At 41.5% G+C, this 18676-nt stretch overlaps 1 protein-coding gene across 13 annotated transcripts in view; it reads right to left on the reverse strand.

Moving 5' to 3' along the window:
* Positions 1-18676, reverse strand: part of LOC120531595 (rap1 GTPase-activating protein 2-like) — a 443280-nt gene that overhangs the window by 68006 nt on the left and 356598 nt on the right. For 2 of the 13 annotated variants that reach the window (XM_039757155.1, XM_039757154.1), the window contains exon 1: positions 4882-5069. The exons of 9 other annotated variants lie outside the window; for them this stretch is intronic. In XM_039757155.1, coding sequence (XP_039613089.1) covers positions 4882-4905 — 24 coding nt within the window. In that variant the 5' untranslated portion in view covers positions 4906-5069. Of the gene's footprint in view, positions 1-4881; positions 5070-18676 lie in introns of those variants that run through there. 2 more of the 13 variants (XM_039757156.1, XM_039757157.1) reach the window with 2 other exon arrangements.

Here is an 18676-nt window from a genome sequence, read left to right on the forward strand (position 1 = left end):
GAGGGTTGATTCCCACCTTGTGCTCAGTGCTATCATCACAGGTTTGAGAATATCAGGAATATCCTGTAGTACAGGAAAGAAGCTGAGCTGTAAGTTGCTCTGGAAGTAACTGCACTGAAAGCGGCAACATTACCAGTGACACAAGGCCACCGTTAATAGTGGTGCTGTGCCCCAGTGTAATTGTTGGTGTCCAGGAGTTAACTAGTCCTAGGAAATAAATGACGACAGTGTGACACGACAGGGCCAGGAGACCCCAAGCCATTAATTAACAAGTCTCATTGCTGCCATCTAACACATGACTCCATGGTGGGCTCCCTAATCTTTTAGAAGAACACTGCAGCCGTGAACTGCCAGGATACCAGGGGCTACAACAGGCAATTCTGCTCTACCATGACAGCCCATGAGCTTCCTTGGCTATTTCTAACCCCAAAAATAATAGCTTGGCATCCATGGAAGTAGTTCCTGGCTGGAGCTTAAAATCTCCTTCTGGTCGATAGTCCAGGGGTTTGGCATGGACAAGAGCTAGACTGGCAGGAAGGAGAGAGGTTAGAGAAACGAGAGGAGGCAGATGGAATGAGCAGAAAGAAGCTTAAGATGACGTGTCATGTCTTTTGCTAAAATGCGCAAGCCTGAACTGGATCACTTTTGGGGCTGAAGCCTAACCCAGCAAGCACAGGGTGCAAGGCAGGAACAATCCCCTCGATAGGGCACCAGTCCATTGCAGGGTGAACACACACCCCCTGCACACACACACCCCACACACATCCCCAACACACACACCCACACATCAGGGACAATTTAGAGACGGCAGTCCAACAGGTAGTGTTATTTTCCCTATTATTCATATTGCAGACTCCACTTCCCTTTGATTATCTTATTATGTTTTGCAATAACATCTTTTTCTTTAATTTACTTTGGTCAACTGGGCTTTATTTGAGTATAGGGTGAGCTCTAATGGATGGACGACAGTACAGAGACTGGATTAGATTGGATATCTACTTCCAAATTCAGACCAGGATTACAAGGTGCTAGAACGTGTAGAAATCTGGAAGGACACAAGTTCACAAATGAATACTGTGTGAAACCTGGCCCGGACACAGACAGACGGACAGCATGTTTTGCACCCAACACACTTTATTTACACTATTTACAAGTTTAGTGCACTCACGCAACCCCAGTGCCTCTGCACCGATTTCCCCAAAGTCCAGGGCCCACAGTTCTGTGCCTTGCTTCCTGGCCGCCTCCTGTCCTTGCTCTCCAGCTCAGTCCGCTTCCTCCCGACTTCCACCAAATGACTGGAGGCGGCCCCTTAAATAATGCCCCGGATGAGCCCCAGGTGTTTCCGGCCTCTTCTCTTTAGCCACGCCCCAGCGTGGCGGAAGTGTCGGCTGCTTTCCTGGCGGCTCTCCGGGCGCCACCCAAAGTCTTCCCCGGCACTTCCTGGTGTGGCGGAAGTGCCGGGCTCCCGGGATAATTAGGCACCGGGGCGCCGCCTGGCGGTGGCCACGGGTCCCTACAGGGCTGGGCTTCAAAGCCCTGTACCCGAGGCCCCTGCCTAACCAGGACGGACGCCCCACTCTGTCTGGAGGAGGCACTCGCCCTCCTCCGGTCCTCCAAGGCGTCCCGGCCGGGCTCCAGCCCCAACCGGCAACCGCACGGGATAAACCGGCATCGGGGCGCCGCCTGGCGGTGACCACAGGCCCCTACAGGGAAGGGCTTCCATGCCCTCGACCCGTGGCTCCCAATAGAACCAGGACGGACGCCCCCTCGCGGTCTGGAGGAGGCACAAGCCCTCCTCACGTCCTCCTGGGCGTCCCGGCCGGGCTCCAGCCCCAACCGGCAACCGCACGGGATAAACCGGCATCGGGGCGCCGCCTGGCGGTGACCACGGGCCCCTACAGGGAAGGGCTTCCATGCCCTCGACCCGTGGCTCCCAATAGAACCAGGACGGACGCCCCCTCGCGGTCTGGAGGAGGCACAAGCCCTCCTCACGTCCTCCTGGGCGTCCCGGCCGGGGGCCACAACTGATAGACATAAAACCCACAAATGCATAAGCTCACATTTGAATCATGGGACGAAACTCACATAAACATGTGAAAAATAATTGCAGAACCTCAAAAACAAGAATGGAACTTGAGCCCCAGGTGCTGAAAGCTGAAATTACTACGACACGAATGAGTGCATGTGTTTTATTACTCTTCAATTCCTTCAATCCCTTTCATACGTCCATTCATCCCTAATCAGAACCAAATCAATCCAATTTATAACTGCAAAGTAAATGGAGACATAAAATTTCCTTAAAAAGGATGCCAATCAACCCCATTGCATTTTAGTATTATGATAGTGTGATGTTTAGCACTGCTGCCTCACAGTTCCATGGACCTGGGTTCTTTACCCGACCTGCATTTGCACATTCTTTACATTCTTATGGATTTTCTTTTAACTAGCAACTTTAAATGGACCTAATCTGAATAAATATGGCTTTGTACTTTTGTTTGCCATGTGGAAGGTTACCATTCAACTTGGTGTACAGATGGTTTCTGCATTGTTACCTGATGCTGCCAAGAATAAGAAAGAGAGCAATCAAAAATGACACGAAGATTCCTTGCATCAGAAGGAGGTCTGGTGAGATCACCGTCAAGAGTGAAGGAGAAGGAGCTCATTTTTTTTTAAGTTGCGCTTTACTGCCAATTTTCAAGAGTTCAGTTTTGTTGCAGTTTCATTTTAAAGAGTTCTGTTCTATTCAGGTTTTAATCTCACTGAGGCAAGTTGTGAGCTGAGACAGCCCTGATGAAATTTCACTTTAAACACTGAAAAAGACTTGAGCATCATCTGTATAAAAATGACAACCCGATCCACACCTATGAATGATATGGCCAAGGGGAAGCCTACAGATACAAAAGAGCAGGGGGCCGAGGACAGAGCCCTTGCATGACTGACACCGAGTTGGATCTGCTGTTGCCAAGACTAACAAACTCTAGGACTTGAACCACTGGAGTGCAGTGCCAGAGACACCCAGCATGTTCTCCATTCTGGACAATAGAATGTCATGTCTGACACTGTCGAATGCTGCACTAAGATTTAACAGAATTAATATGCTAGTTTGCCCAGAGTCTGCTGCCATAAGCAAATGATTGGTTACCCGAAGCAGAGCCGTTTCACAGAGGTGCTGAGTCCTGAAACCAGACTGAAAAGGTCCCATCAAATTATTAGAATGTCCACAGTTGTCATACTTTTGGCTTTATCTATCTATCTATCTATCACAATTACACTTAAGACATAACAAGGAGTGCACTATCAACAACTTCTATTAAAAATTGAACAATAAAGACATGGACATCAACGGCAAAAATTGGCCTTTTGCAGTTGTCAGCATCTGACGCTGGGCAGTAACTTTGTCTGATGAGTTTAATGCCAGCCAAAAACACTATCTGTTGCTTTTCAGTTCTTTCAAAACTGAAAAGTAGCCTGGCCAAATAATCCATTGCCACCTTGCACTTGGAAGGGTTCAAATCATACAGTTTAGGAAGTAAACATATTTAAAAGGCAACCAATCACAAGAAGTTCAGTTTCGGAGCAGTTCGCATGTGAATATATTAGGCCACTTCCCATATTAGTCTATAGTTCCCTCTGCCTGCCCTGTGACTGAAATTGGAAATGTCACAGGTGCTTTGGTGGTTTGCCCTCTGGATGCTGGTTATATCTCTATTATACAAAAACGTAATCTTTTGAAAAGAGACAGAGAGACACTTTCATGTCCCGCGATAAACATTTGAAGCGCTACATGAAATGCAGATCAATCCAGCAGCTGATCGAGCAAAGAGGAGGTAAAAAAAAAAAGTATTTGTTTCCCAGTGTATAACCGTTTAAAAGGAGCGGCCTCGTCTCCTTGGGGTAAATACAGCCCCCCTTTCACAACGGCGAGTAGCGCTGGCAGGGGGGAAAGGGGTTGGCTAGCAAAGTGAGCAGGGGGTGAAGCCCCCTAGTATTATTATATAATAAAGCACATTACACAATTAACTTCCATCCACCAAGCCATCCATCCATTGTATACGCAGCCTGTCCAGTTCAAGTTAGTGATGGAGCCAGTGTCTACCCACACAGGTACATGGAGAACATACAAACTTCACACAGGCAGTCACCAGGCCCGGGATTTGCACACGGGGTCAGTCCTCAGTGCTACCCACTGTTCCATCCCACAGTCAACGTAATCATTTCCAACATTTCATTTTCCTAGCAGCAGTGAAAGCAATCTGAGAACCCGCTCACACATACAAGGCCAATGTGGAGTCAGCAGTCAAGCTAATCAGCACATCTTAGGCCATGTGGGAGGTAAACCTACAGTATGCAGCCTACACAAGCACAGTGACCTGACTGGGATTTGAACCCAGGACTATGGAACTGTGAGGCAGCAGGGCTAACCATTGTGCCACTCCACAGAGGACTAAATCATTTCAAAAACAGTATACTGAAACTAACCACCAGTCAATACTGTAAAGCCATAAAACAGATCATCCGATTTGTTTATTTATTAGCTTCGGCTGTTAATCCCACTGTCATGATCCTGCATAGCCAGTCCTGTAGGAGATAAGATTTATAACTGGTGTGTGTGTGTGTGTGTGCAATTCACAGACTCTATCTATCAGTCCACGTACTGATCAGTTACAGTAAATTGCACTTCGGAAACTAAAAGTTACAGTAAAAGTCAAATAACACAATTACCAGGCAATGCCTAATGCACAAAGAAACTGTAAACATTTGCTTCTTTTGATTTGGAGCTCCAATTTCATGATTTAGCTGCAAGACCAATCTGCTGTCATAATGTTGCGCAGCTTTTCTAACACACATCACCTTGGGCAGTAAACGTACAGATACACTCACCGCGGACCTGAGATAGGACAGCATGGTGCCAGGTCACCGTACGCAGTCTCCCATCCACTCGTGACTGGTCCCCAGAGGGCAGTGAGACGGGAGCGGAGTGTCCAGCTTGCCTCTTTCACGAGCAGTCCCTGCCTCAGCCGTCAGGCCCCAGTGAATGCGACTTTCAATTCCTGCATTACCCTCCCTTTGTCAACTTTCTTTCAAGCTTAACAATAATCACAGGTGTCTCCCACTTCTGTACTTTTTTTTCCCCGTCTCTAAAACAGGAAAGTCAAGTAGATGAGGTGTATTAGTCAATTAGATAAACAGGTCAGACAAGTGCATGCTTTACACTACGGGCTCAATAGTGAAACTTTTGCTTTGCAATCTTGCAGAGATAGGGGGAAGACATGAGTGCAAATACACTCAAGAGATCACTTAAAATAGAATATCAAAAAAAAAAAATGAGATGCATTTCCTCAAAATGCCAGTGAGAGTCACCCTCAGGGGTGGAAAGTTAATACTTCTGCTTGGCTAAATAACTGAAAATCCAAAGAGACCATTCCCAGGCGCCCCGTTTACAAGATTTGCTATACAGGCAGGTTTTATGTTGAATAACTGCAGTCACCCAAGTCTACTTGCAGAAAATTCTAGGGAAAAAAAATGTTAAAAAAGAGAGTGGGAGAATGATAAAAGTGTAGTTTTGGAAGGTAGCGTGGTGGGTCAGTGATAAGCACTGCTGCATTACATCACGAGAGAGCCAAGTCCACGTCTCAGCTTGATTCATGTGAAATATACAGGCACATCTGTGGTGGGTGGCACGGTAGTGCAGCTGCCTAGCAATTAGAAGACCAGGATTCACGTTCTGGGTCCTCCCTGGGTCTGGGTGGGTTTCTTCCCACCGTCCAAAGACATGCAGGTTAGGCAAAGTAAACTGGCCCTGGAGGGTACTTGGTGTGTGTGTGTGTGTTCACCTTGTCCACAGTTTGATCCTTCCTTGCTCCCTATGCTAGCTCAGAAAATCCCCAGTGCCTCCCTTATGACCCTGGTTGGGATTATCGTGGATTACTCACGGATAAATTCTCCCGTGGATAAATCTGGACTTGATTTTACTGTATAATTTCTGGTATTTTATAATGTCGGTCGTCTAAATCGAATGCAGAAAACTCACGCTATTTGTCCAAGAGATTATAATATGCTAACTCCCACCTGCGAGAGTAACCACGGAGCACACTGCCTTTTATTTTCTACGTACAGTATTGTGCCTATGTGACCACACGGTAATACCCGAACTATACCGAAGCGAAGTTTGCACTGACTTGTGTTTTTTGTATCTCACACCCTCATAGCACCCCTTATCTACGATGGAGCGTTCGATCAGAAGAGAATATGAAGCTGGTTTTAAATTAAACGTCGCTGAAGTAGCGAAAAGAAATTAGTAACTGCGCTGCTACAACAAAATTCGATGCGTCTGAGAAACTGACGTGAGATTGGTGGAGGCAAAATGTAAAAAAAAAACAAAAAAACAAAACATTAAGTGTTGCATTTTTGAACAGGCGTATAAGTCAGAGTCTGATTTTATGATTAATTTTTGGGGTTTCAAGACCAGACTTATACGTGAGTATATATGGTAAGTGGGTTAGAAAAATGACATGACACCTGTGGTGAAGTACGCTAAGGGTCAAATGAAATCAAATTTTATTTGTCACATATAAATTCTACAAACAGTACAATTTGCAGCGAAGTGCTTAGCTGCTTAACTCCAATGACTGTGCCTGAGGTGGCAGGGACGAGAGGGAACAGGAAGGTTGACTGCGATTGCCGTGTCTCAGCCCTGCTGTGATACCCTAGGAGAACCGAGAGAGACAAGAGGCAAGGGAGGAGAATATCCTGACTGTGTTTGAATTCATGGTTTTTAATGGAAATACAGGTATTTGCTGGTTTTATCTTCATGCACTATTTTATAGAATATTTATGCGTTATTCATTGAAGATTCACTGTTTTGACATTGCTCATTTGGAAATTACTTGTTTGTGTCCTCATTGCACTAGTCCATCCTGTTCATGACTATCGTTGATGCAGATTCAAAACGATGCCCACCCAGGCTGCGGGCATCTGGGCAACACATCTTGGAGAGAAAACTGGCCAGTTTGTGCAAATCACAGCTGTACACTCCTTACATTTAATAATTTTGTCTTCTGCAGTTCTCTACACATTTTGAAATTACCTGAGAAACTTTACCATCAATTAATATTTTAAGACACCTAATCAGATTTTATTGTTGAAGGAAGTTGTTACTAACAGTGGCACCACTAGGTGCAAATCAGAAGCTAATCCATTGTAAGTGACAACTATTTGTGCTTTAAATTTATTAATATGATTAATTTCATGTATTGTGTTGGCACAGTTGATAGCACAATTGCCTTACAGCTCCATGGACCGGAGTTCCATTTCTGGCCTGATGAAAATGACAAGAGAGAGTCCAAGAACCTCTAACCAGGAGCCAACACTGGCCAGTCAACTGAGTGGGGAAAGCAAGAAGGAGGAAAAAAAACAAAACAAAAACTAAAAAAGGAATGCCTTTGACTTTCCCCAGTCCTTGGGAGCCCCCATCTCTGACATAGTTTATAATAAACCTGCTGATCTTCCCTCCCTACGTCCTACTTTACCAAAGGACAGAGCTCTTTACATAGCCCAAAGAATTTTAAGAAAGATAAAAAAAAGATGCAGTTCCATTTCAGATTATATAACAATGCTGGGACAACCCTGGGTGTCTGGCCCTTGAAACAGTGGACCATGTGAAGGCTGTGTTCCTGGATGTTTGCTAGATTTTGGAGGTAACCCTTGACTCTGAAAGTAACTACATTTGGGGGTTTCAACAGGGGTAGTGTGACTGAAGGCAAGCAAAGGAGATGAAAGTCTCTGGACAGGAGAAAGAGTGGACCAATAGTGGAGAAATCAGGAAAGAAAGAGAGAAGGTGAGCAGGAGATGAGTGTGAAGATAAAAAGAGACATGGAATCAGTTGAGCAACCTCCAGCTAATCTGTGTGCAGTGTTTTGTGTGTGCCCATATCACCCAAATTATAACTGTCTTCTTCATGTGAAATCAAGTCCTCTATATTGTAATTGTTTAAAGTGCATTACATGACAAGGAGATTGAACTGGCTTTTACTCAAATACCCTTTAATGGAGGTGAGATACATTTGAAAGATAAAAAACCAAACAGGTTCACAGCTCTCCTGTGAAACAAGTGGTGCAGTTCCATTAGAAGAGACTAATTTGTGCCTCACTGATCTCTGTGACAACACAGGGCTCTGAACCTCCCATGAATCTGAAATGTAAATTCTGATGATGTCGGGTCTGACTTCCTCGAGAGCCATTACCTCAGATGATGATCAAAGAAGCAGGCTTTACAGCTCAAGTCAACTTGAATGGTTACATGACACACAGCACTCACTAGAAAATTGTTCAGGCAGGTTTAACAGACAGTTGAAGCCATTTTCATGCAGCTTTTGTGTATTTCAATATTTGAATTAATCTTCTTTCCTACTGTAACATTGAGCTGGCATTGTCATGTCTTTTGGAATTTTGAGATGGCCACGCTTTTATAATGTCATTCGAACAACCGCTGCACTCTTGCACATTGCAGCAGATGAACATGTTTGCTTATTAAAAAGAGCCTGCAAAAATAAGAGATCCTGCCTGATGTTCTGCTCCATATTAGAGAGCCAGTGTAGGAAGCAATGAAGTTCAATCAATATTTAATAAGTCGCTGTGGTTTGTCTATTTAATAAGCTTTGCACTCATCTTCTGAACCTGCTTATGTAAAGCTATTTTTTCCACACATAATTTATATTTTATTTTTATTAATTATGATTATTATTACTAGGTAACATTGCTTGACTTGAAGTTTTGCTTTATCTATTATACATTCTTGGATGTTGTTTTCACTATTATGCTCTCTGCAAGAACACATATCTTGGTGTCTGTCATCAGAAATACAATTTTTTTTCTAGAATTTCTAGCAAAAGTGGGAAAAGCTCCTACATAACTTGAGTAATCTGTGGCACAAAAAAATCATAAAATTGAAACAAGTGTTACTGGACACAGCCAATCACATTCTGGTTCCTTAGGTCATTTTGTATATTATTTTCGGAGAGCTCGATATTTTTGGAAGGTTTGCGGCAGTGCCTCATCCCGGGGTACGTTTTTCATTCTTTTTTTGTTTTCCAAAGCTCCCTTACTGTACCTTTGGCTTGTTTTCTTTTTATTTTGTATTTTTGTTTTGCCTGGCATTTAATTGTGTTCTGTGTCCACAGTGCCTAGGCCTGAGTTAGGATTAGGACTCTCAGGTGCTGTGAGCAGTAGAGCTGTCATTGCCTGCTGGGACCATTTAAGACCCTCACCTGTCCTGCAGCTTGCCATTTCATTAGCATATGCCAGAGGCTGTGTTTTGGGCTCCTTTGTACTCTCATTTTCATTGCTTCTTGATTTCTTTGTGGATTATTGTTATAGCTTGTTTTATGATGATGTAAAGGAACATTCTTGTTTGGCAGGAATGTTTTGTTTTCTTTAGATGTTTAGCCCGACACATGGATTTATATCTTTGATTGCCCTTTGGATTCTGTTTTTAGTAACTGGGTTTTTTGGTGAGTTTGATCAATCTTGATTTTTATTTCTTCAATTTATTGTTTTTTCATTTCTGTTTTGGAAAGATCTTTAACTTTCTCTTAATAATTTAATACATTATTAATTTAATATTTAATAATTAATAATTTCATATTTAAAGAACTTGTTGAATAACCTTTTTAATTTATTATTTTTAATAGATTGATTGAAAATATTTTGGTCACTTTTTTGAATTTGGGAAGGATTTTGATTTTCTCATTTTGGGTGAAATATAACAAAATGCCACAGCCAAAACAACATTTATTTCTTCTTTCAAGACGTTTTCAGAAAGTAAAAAAAAAAATAGCTATATGCCATAACACCATCTGGTATTGTATATGGGTGCCATCATTTTATGAGTCCTATTGCTGAAATGTGGCTCTCTATTGCCGGGGGTGTAGTCTTTAATACAACAGTTCAGAACTGGCGGCCAAATTCTCATCCTAGTCTTACAGATAATCCTGATGTTAGTGTGCGATTCATTTGCTAATAATTTGCTAACTTCCTGATGTCATGCCACGGTTCCTCTTTCATGTTTTACGTCTGGTTTTGATTCTTGTATTTATGTTGATACTACCTTTCTTGATTATGGGCATTATTCTTTGTTTTTTTATATATGTAAGCCACCTGTGTTACATTTCTTGTGTTTTGTGGGTGGTTCCCCAAGAGGTGAGGCCACTGCGAAAGAACTGCTCCCGGCCCTTTAAATCCAGAGGGTTTCCCACTTGTGCCTTTTTCTGTGCTTTTGTGGATTACTGAATTTATGACCTGTTTGCTCTGCTTTTGAACCTGCTCTGGATTTCTGTATTGGGACCTTGTTTGCCTGGATTATCTTTCGGTTTCGGGAACCCTCTTTTGCCTTTTGTGCTCTACGGAGTTTGCTTTTGTTTCAGAGCATTTTTTGGATAATAAACCTTTTATAAAATTACGTGTTTGCCCTTATTACTAGTTGGGCTTGATGGTTTTCGCCTCTTTTGGGCATTTCTGGAAGCACTTTTTTGGGACTTATGTGCTTTGGGACTCCTAAGTCATGACAGTTTCTAGTTAAGAGTTCTGATTCTGTATTTGGCTTGTTCCCTGACTATGTTTCCTCTCCTGATCCTTATCATTAAAACCTTTATTGTCTCATTCTGCGTCATTTTATAAACTGACTAACAAGCCAGATGGACTAGAAATTTTAGGATTTAATTTTCAGTCAATAACTAAGCTAATGTGTCTGAGAGAGATTCAGCCAATGCCACAAAGAACAATGAATTCCTGAAGAAGGGTACTTAAGCCTTACATAAAGACTCATTTAAGAGTGCCTTACCAAAATCTCCAATGCCTGAGGTTTTGTCTCCAGTTACAAAATATTTGGTGCCTGAGCCTACAGAATCTGCACAATCTGAGCCTTCCCATTTGGGGTAAAACCAAGAAAAACTCTGTTTATTCTCATTCCTTTGTGTATGCATGTATGCGTTTCTCTAATTTTGCTGTTTTCTCAGCAGTGTGCTCTTTCTTTGTGCACTTTAGAAGCTAGTTGTTTTTAGGCAGGAGCTCAAAACTCATCATATAGTATCAGATGACCAAGGTAAACTCTTTCAGGTTTCCCAATAGACCTTGTACCACTGCTTCCTTTATCAGCTAACATGTGACAGGGACTAACACCACATGCTATTTCTTGGAAGTTTTACAGTCAGAGCTACAACCAAGGAAACTCAGATGCACATTTTTTCACCTCTTTAAAAATGATGTGTTTGCTTTTTTGTAATGGCTGAGATGTAACACTGCTACATGAAATTAGCATAGATTGACAAACTGAACCCATGACCTTGAAGAGGGGAGATGACTTACGTAGGCATTGAATACATCAAACTGGAAGTCATACAAACGAAAACCCTAAGATGCACTTGTAAAGGCATGTCAAATGACAATAAATAGATAAGTGGATAAAAAAGAAGCATTACATTTTTGTCATTTCACATCACACTCTTTGTTGCTCATTTTTATTTTGTGCATTATACCTTGAAATAAATGGCAAAAATGTATAGGGTGGTCCAGATCTAATTATGCAATTTTCATTACGCTACTTATTAAGTTTATTACATAGAAAATCACCCGAAAAATCCCGGCCCATCAAGAAGTGTGCGAACTGACGACATGAAGAATTGTCTTTGCGCCGAACTGGAATCATCCCCACATAAATCAAAGTCATCCAGATGATCTGGATCTGCATAATTAGATCTGGACCACCCTGTACATGAAACTCAGCAGGTCAATGGTAGATTTTAAGAATTTTTGCATTGGACTTTACGTTTATGGTTCTCAGAGATTTCAAAAAGGTCGTGGTTGAGCAGAACCTGCACTTGTAGCAGTCAGCTGCTTTTTCTTTTCAAAAGACAGAACATTATAACTGCATAATACTCAATGAAACAGTAATAACATAACAGATCCAACAATTTACTTCAGAATTTGTCTTTATATCTACAAAAAAATGAACAAAGAGACTCCTTCTGATTGGTAGTGGAGGCTTACTATATGACCAATGAGAATGTCACTCCAAAAAGAAAAGTGTGTAGACAGTTATTGTTAATTGATTGTTAGTGAATTTATGAATGGGCTGGCATCCTGCCCAGGGTTTGTTTCCTGCCTTGCACCCTGTGTTAGCTGGGATTGGCTCCAGCAGGCCCCCGTGACCCTGTAGTTAGGATATAGCAGGTTGGATAATGGATGGATAAATTTATGAACCAGAAGTTGAAGTCTAAAGGCAGGTAGGGGCTGATGGATTAAACATTCATTTGTAATGGGGTAAAACAAGAATCATTGCCGAGAGAATGTTTTAGCTGGGAAGCTGAGTTTCTTAACAAAATTTAGCTTTTTATTATTTTGCAAAAGGCAGTTTTCCTTTTCTGTTTTCAGTGAATTTCTGATAAGGAGTAGCCACAACACTATGGTCCTAATTAACATGACAAACACAATGTTACAAAGTGATCCTACCAGCACCATTGGCCTTTCAAAGGTGGTTCTAGCAACCTAAGACACAATCTTGTATGATGTCAATAAGTGAAATCTATATAAAATGTATTTTGAAAACCCAGGTAAGTAAACAAATCTAAAATATTCTAAAATAAACATAGACAGAAAAGCAAGTACTGGGTCACAGGAAATGCATCAGCAGCACTGAAGTGAGCGGTTGTAGAACTCTGTCCCTATGGTCTCCTATGGATTGTGTAGGGTAGTTCAGACTTCTGTGAGTCACATTCCCATCTTCATTAGGCTGAGTCAGTAGAATTTCTTGGATTCCCAAGAATCCTTAATGTTCATGGATGGCTTTGGTTTCCGGCAGCCATCCTAATCATCATCAGATGTCTGTGGCCTGTTCTGAATTTCTGAAAGTCCAATTTCAACTTTTAGCTGTCAAGTTGTTTCGGAATTTCAAGTACTAAACCAGTTACTTGTAATTCCCATCACGGTCTTTACAGGTGAAGTCCATGGGCTGCTTCAGCATCCCAAGATTCGGCTTTAAGCCATCACTGGTCGGTGTCATTAGATGAAGATGGCTGGCTCAACGTTGGGAGGTATGGGGGCGCCCTCCCACTAGATAAGTTCAATGTGTCCTTTCTCTAGTTGCTAATCGCTGTTGTAACTGCCAGCATAAGTATTTTGCATTTATGTTTCTGCTTTTTCCACTATTACTCATATTCTCTTTATTTTTTTAATGAATGCAATAAGTGGGCAAGCTCATAAGTATTTATTTTTTTCTCATGACTTAAGGCAAATAAAATGGTAAGTGAAACAAAAATAAGCTGATTGTACAAGGAGAACAAGGCACTTAACAGAAATCACATCAGTTATTGCACAAAAAGACAAATATTAGGCCAACACCTTGGGCTTTAATGAATATAATAATAGTGTCTTTGTTAGAAGAGAAGAACTTTTTTCCTCAATGAAATAGTAGTCTGTGCTGCGCACCATCAAATGTGTCAAAACAATTAGGCAAGCTATTGAGCACCTAGAAGGAACCTCAACGAGAGGTTGGGGAATGTGAATTTGTTGCATGCTGCTAGTCCATTGTTAATCTCCACTCCCCGTCAACCATGATATTTCACAACATTTTAATCAAAAATGTCTTTGCTGCCTAATAAAGTACAAGCGGTGGGTGGGAGTAGGCACATTTTTTTCTTCAAATAGCACTTTTCTAGACAACACCTGCCTTACTTTGAGATTTGAAGAGAATGAACTCAAGCAGCATACAGAAGGGACATTTAGCTGGCTGCTCCCTGAATACTAAGAATGTAAGCAGCACCATCTTTTCTTAACAATGTTTGTCAGTGTGCTGTCAAACGGCTCTCAAGCACTGCATAACGTTTCAAAGGGAGGCCTCTCTGAAGGGAATTTACAGTGCAGAAAGTACAGTATATTAGCCAAATCTTGACTGGAGAATTAATAAACCTTCAGACACACTGCAAAATGCATACAATGGCACTGAACCCACAACAATATGAGTCTGGCACCACATCCACATGGTCACCCAAACACAAATGACTGGAATGCTGGAAAGCACGCACCGTGCAAATGTGGGGACTGCCAGGTGAGTAAAGGATCCGAGACATCAAAGATTTATTTAGGTACTGTTGAAAGCAGGGTCAGAAAAGGTTTACTGATCTTGAAAAAAATCAGTATTCAAGTCATGTTCTGTGTCATAATTACTTAGAATTATTTAAAAAATTGGATTTGTTTTCTTTTCTATAATTATATTTTTCTATAATTATATTTTATATCTGTTTTGTCACATCCTGGATTGTGTCATCCTATTTGTGTTATGCTAGTTCCAATGGGTGCCTCTGCCATTACAGTGCCAACAGGCCACCATGTTGCTGAAAATCCCTGTCTGAACTTCACCGTAACAATAAAGGAAAACCCTCCTAAAAGTAAAAGCTTTGTTTTACTAAGTGCTATAGATTACTGTTTAAAGATTACTCTTGACTGTGATGCTTGTATGTAGTGTTATTATTGGACCAGACTCTGGTCCTAATCTGGATCCTGAGTTGGTTTGTTGTGTGGTGGGTGCAGCAATGCACTGTATCAGTGTTTGTGCTCCTAACCTCTCTCTCTCTCTCTCTCTCTTGGCGTGGTCAAACCTCTTGGGTCCTCAGCATTTAGCATCCTGTGAGCTGGATCACCCTTAGGGAATCACGCCACATGGCCATAGTGCTGTAACTGATGCTCCCTCACAAAGCATGTAATGATAGATAGATAGATAGATAGATAGATAGATAGATAGATAGATAGATACTTTATTAATCCCAAGGGGAAATTCACAAATTTCACTAATGTGCCTCATTCGAGACTTTGTGAGCAACCACTCATTCAACAACAAAGTCCAACCAGCAGTATCCAAGTATTCTCTGAAGAAACACAGTACCAAAGGAGTCAGGCTTAGGTTTCGAGTTTGGTATTTTTCTGTCCAGCCATTTTAGCTCCAGGCCTGTCACTCAGGAAATTGTGACATACAGACACACACACACACACGCAGACAGACATCACCCATCATTGAGAGAGATTGAAATTTTTGACAAATCTAAAGTTGTTGCTCCTCCCCCATAGACAATAGGATATGGTGGGAGAGGGCGTGAAGCAAAAGACAAAAATAATGATATATTTTTTTCTGTTCTGAGCAGCATTCTCGTTGGTCACAGTTTGGCAGCTTAAAATTAAAGGCATAACTCAAACATTAGAACAATTTTAATTTAAACAGACCATTCAGCCCAAAAAGCTTGCCAATTTTTTTTTTTATCTGAATTCGTCACACTATCATCAAGTGGAGATGTAAAAGCCCCCCAAGATGCTTCTGTCTACCACATTACTTGGTCATTTATTCCACATGGCTATTGTTGTTTCTGTGATGAAATACCTTCATAACAATTGTGAGAAATCTGTCCTTGTCATGTATCCTCACCAGTGGGCAGAGCCCCCTGCTCACTTTGCTCGCCCACCCCCGTGTTTGGTTTACCGAATATACAATTTAAAGAGATTGTTATTTTCATGGGAATTGTTACATATGCATTATTTTCACTTTTACTTTAAAAACTTTTGTAAAAACAGTACTTGTCCTTTAGTTCCGGCCCCAGGCGTGGTTACATTTCTTTCTCGCAGGATGTATAACGCTGCTCACGTTGTGGGGGGGGGGCTTTTGAACGCACGTTAAGGAGATGCCGTTGGATCATCTGCTGTCTTTCTGCCGCTGGCGAGCTGCATCTTCTGCTTGTCGCATGTTGTTGTTTTAAGAGCTGGGAGCACATGATGCATGTCTGCCAAAAGCATTCCATCAACTGCTAGGTAAGATGTCTGTGGACTTGTTTTAAATGATGGCTCACTGCCTTGTCTCGCGTGACGTTGTACAACAATACTTGTCCTTTATTTCCAGCCCTCAGTGTGGTTAAATCTCTTTCTCACAGGATGCATAACGCTGCTTGCGTTGTGAAGCGGGGGCAGCTGCTGTTGTGCTGCCCATCGATCATTTTAAAGCCTGTACAGCCGTGGTCCTTTTTGCCACTTTATGTCTCTGCTGCTCGCGTTGTGAAGAGGGGTGGTTAGGGTGGCTGAACGCCCGCAAGGAGAAGTGGTCGGATCATCTGCTGCGAGCTGTGTGTTTTGCTTGTCGCTTGTCATTGTTTTAAGAGCTGGGAGCAAGTTAAAGTGTCTCTTGCGGGACTTCAAATTGTCTTCTGAGAAGATCACGTCTCGTCTCCATAGTCTGCCTCCCCAATATTTTTTTTATAGTAGAGAGATGTTCTGCTTGAAGAATTTATTTTAAAGTAACTACATGATTCCACTGCACTATCCTAATTTCTTTCACAATTTGATCATGCCACCTCTTAATCTCTGTTTGCTAATACGGAAAAGATTTTACTCTTCCTGTTTCTTCATCTTGTACGTACCAGTACTGAAATCAGTCTTGTTACTCTTCTCTGGGGCTGCCATGTCTGTTTACTTTCTCGTATATGAAGTATAGGGAAAGGATTGTAATTGTCCAAAAATTTGATGTCAACATTTTAATGAATCTCAACGTTTTAGACCTCCCTGAGTCCATTTTTGGAATTATGTCTGTGTGTATGTTTATGTAAACACGATAACTCGAGTATGCATTCACTTAGGTAAACCAAATTTTGCAAACAAGTATTAGGTACAAAACGTGGATATCTATCAACTTTTGGGTTATTTCCGTTAACCAGAAGTGGTACTTTACCTTTTATTCATGCAGCTGCAAAGTCTGATTTATTCATATATACATTACTTTTAACAACAATTAATAATTGTTCAATATTTTATTAATTTGATTTAATTAGTTGTTGATGGTTATTTAATGTACATAACATAAAAATACAATCATTGTCTTGTGGTTTACTCCTCAAATATCCATCCCCATATCTAAGTATACGAGAAAGTCTAGGGGAGACCACTCCTGATTTTTTTTGTTATATGGAGATCAAAACTGCACGCAGTAAATCAAGATGAGTCCTCACTAGTATCTTATATATAAATGTCTACATGTGAAAGTGTGTGTGTCTGTCCGGCCCAGAAGTGAGACGTGGAGTCGGGGTAAGGGCTCCACCTCCAAGGAAACCAAAACTCACATAGCCACTAATAACACAAGTGAGGTCAGTACCTCAGCAAAACGAAACCTCAATTTCAATAGTTTCTAGGACCCCAGGCTTTGTACAACACGGGCTTACACAGCTAGTATGTAATAAACTGTAACTTAAACATAACCTCCCTTGACATGTACTCCACATATAGTGCTATATAACCTAACGTTCGGTTAGACTACCTGATCGCTTCTGAATGCTGTTTAGATGTAGATAATACTGGGTCCACTATGTCTCCTACATCTTTCTCATAAGGTGTACTCTCAAGCTTGCTACCTGTCATTGTGTAATCACTTCTGAAATTTTTGTGTCCTACGTGTAATACTATATATTAAATTTCATTTGCCCCAAATGTGCCCAAGCCTGTATGCTGTCTAGGGCTTCCTCTTAGTTTATCATCTGCAAACTTGATCAGCTTATTGTTTATGTTCTTGTTCAGAACATTTATGTACATTGGCATATAGTAAAGCATAGCGGCCCCAGCACTGATTCCTCGAGGGACAATACTTTTAACATTTGTCACACCACTTTTAACCTCAAAAGGAAGGGCACCCCTTTTGTGTGGCCCCTGAATAAGGGAGCCAATTCAGAAACTGACCTTAAAAAATGAAAAGATGCACTAAAATGAGATATGGTACTATTCTTTCTGCTAATGGCCAAATGAAAAGCTGTTATTTGAGCTCTTGACACTTGAACTGTAGATAGCTGGGGCAACCAGGAGACAATAAAGTATGGTTCCTATGGGCCTTGCAGGGTGACCTGTGAACAGTTGAACTGAGCAATATGGTATGAAACGTGAAGATGGGACTGAAACTGTGGTGAGTAAAGGAGGACACAACCCAAGGCTTGAGGAAGACTAGAGTCTATAAGCAAACTGGGGCAAAGGCTCAGCAAGAGAAAGGACATTTGGTTATGTTGAGAGATGGTGAAAAGGAGTAATCTGTTTTAGGCACAGAAGCAGACATCCTATGTGATAATGTATATCATCACCATGTAGTGGAGCCAGCATTTATTAATTTATTGATCCATGTTTCTGTTGTTTCCCTATATTCTATCTTCAGTGTTTGTAAATGTGCTGGAAAAACAGACCGACAGATGGATGGATCTGTCTCAGATACATTACCCCATAAATCTCAAATATCAGCACCTCTAATACAGACAGCCTTGTGTCTAACTGTTGAAGCAGAACAAAAAACTTCACTGGCTGTAATGGAGGCACGAATCTCTAATTTCCTGTTGTGGATTTTTTGTACCTTTTCTGTGGGACCTCAGCTACAGCATTTGAGAGTTACTGGCTTCTACTTCAACTGGTTTTAAAGGGGAAATGACCTTCTTATTAACCATCTTCTACATTTGGACCCCCATCTTAACCAGGTATAGTATGTTCTTTATACAATTTGGGCCCACCTTACAGCCAATACTCGGTAGTCTACACACAAAGGGAGCTTAAATGCACTGAACTACTTACTGTGAATGTAAGCTCATTGTTTCGTGTACATTAACACCACTCCCTACTCTCA

This window comes from Polypterus senegalus, chromosome 6 (assembly GCF_016835505.1).
Source record: "Polypterus senegalus isolate Bchr_013 chromosome 6, ASM1683550v1, whole genome shotgun sequence".
NCBI lineage: Eukaryota > Metazoa > Chordata > Cladistia > Polypteriformes > Polypteridae > Polypterus > Polypterus senegalus.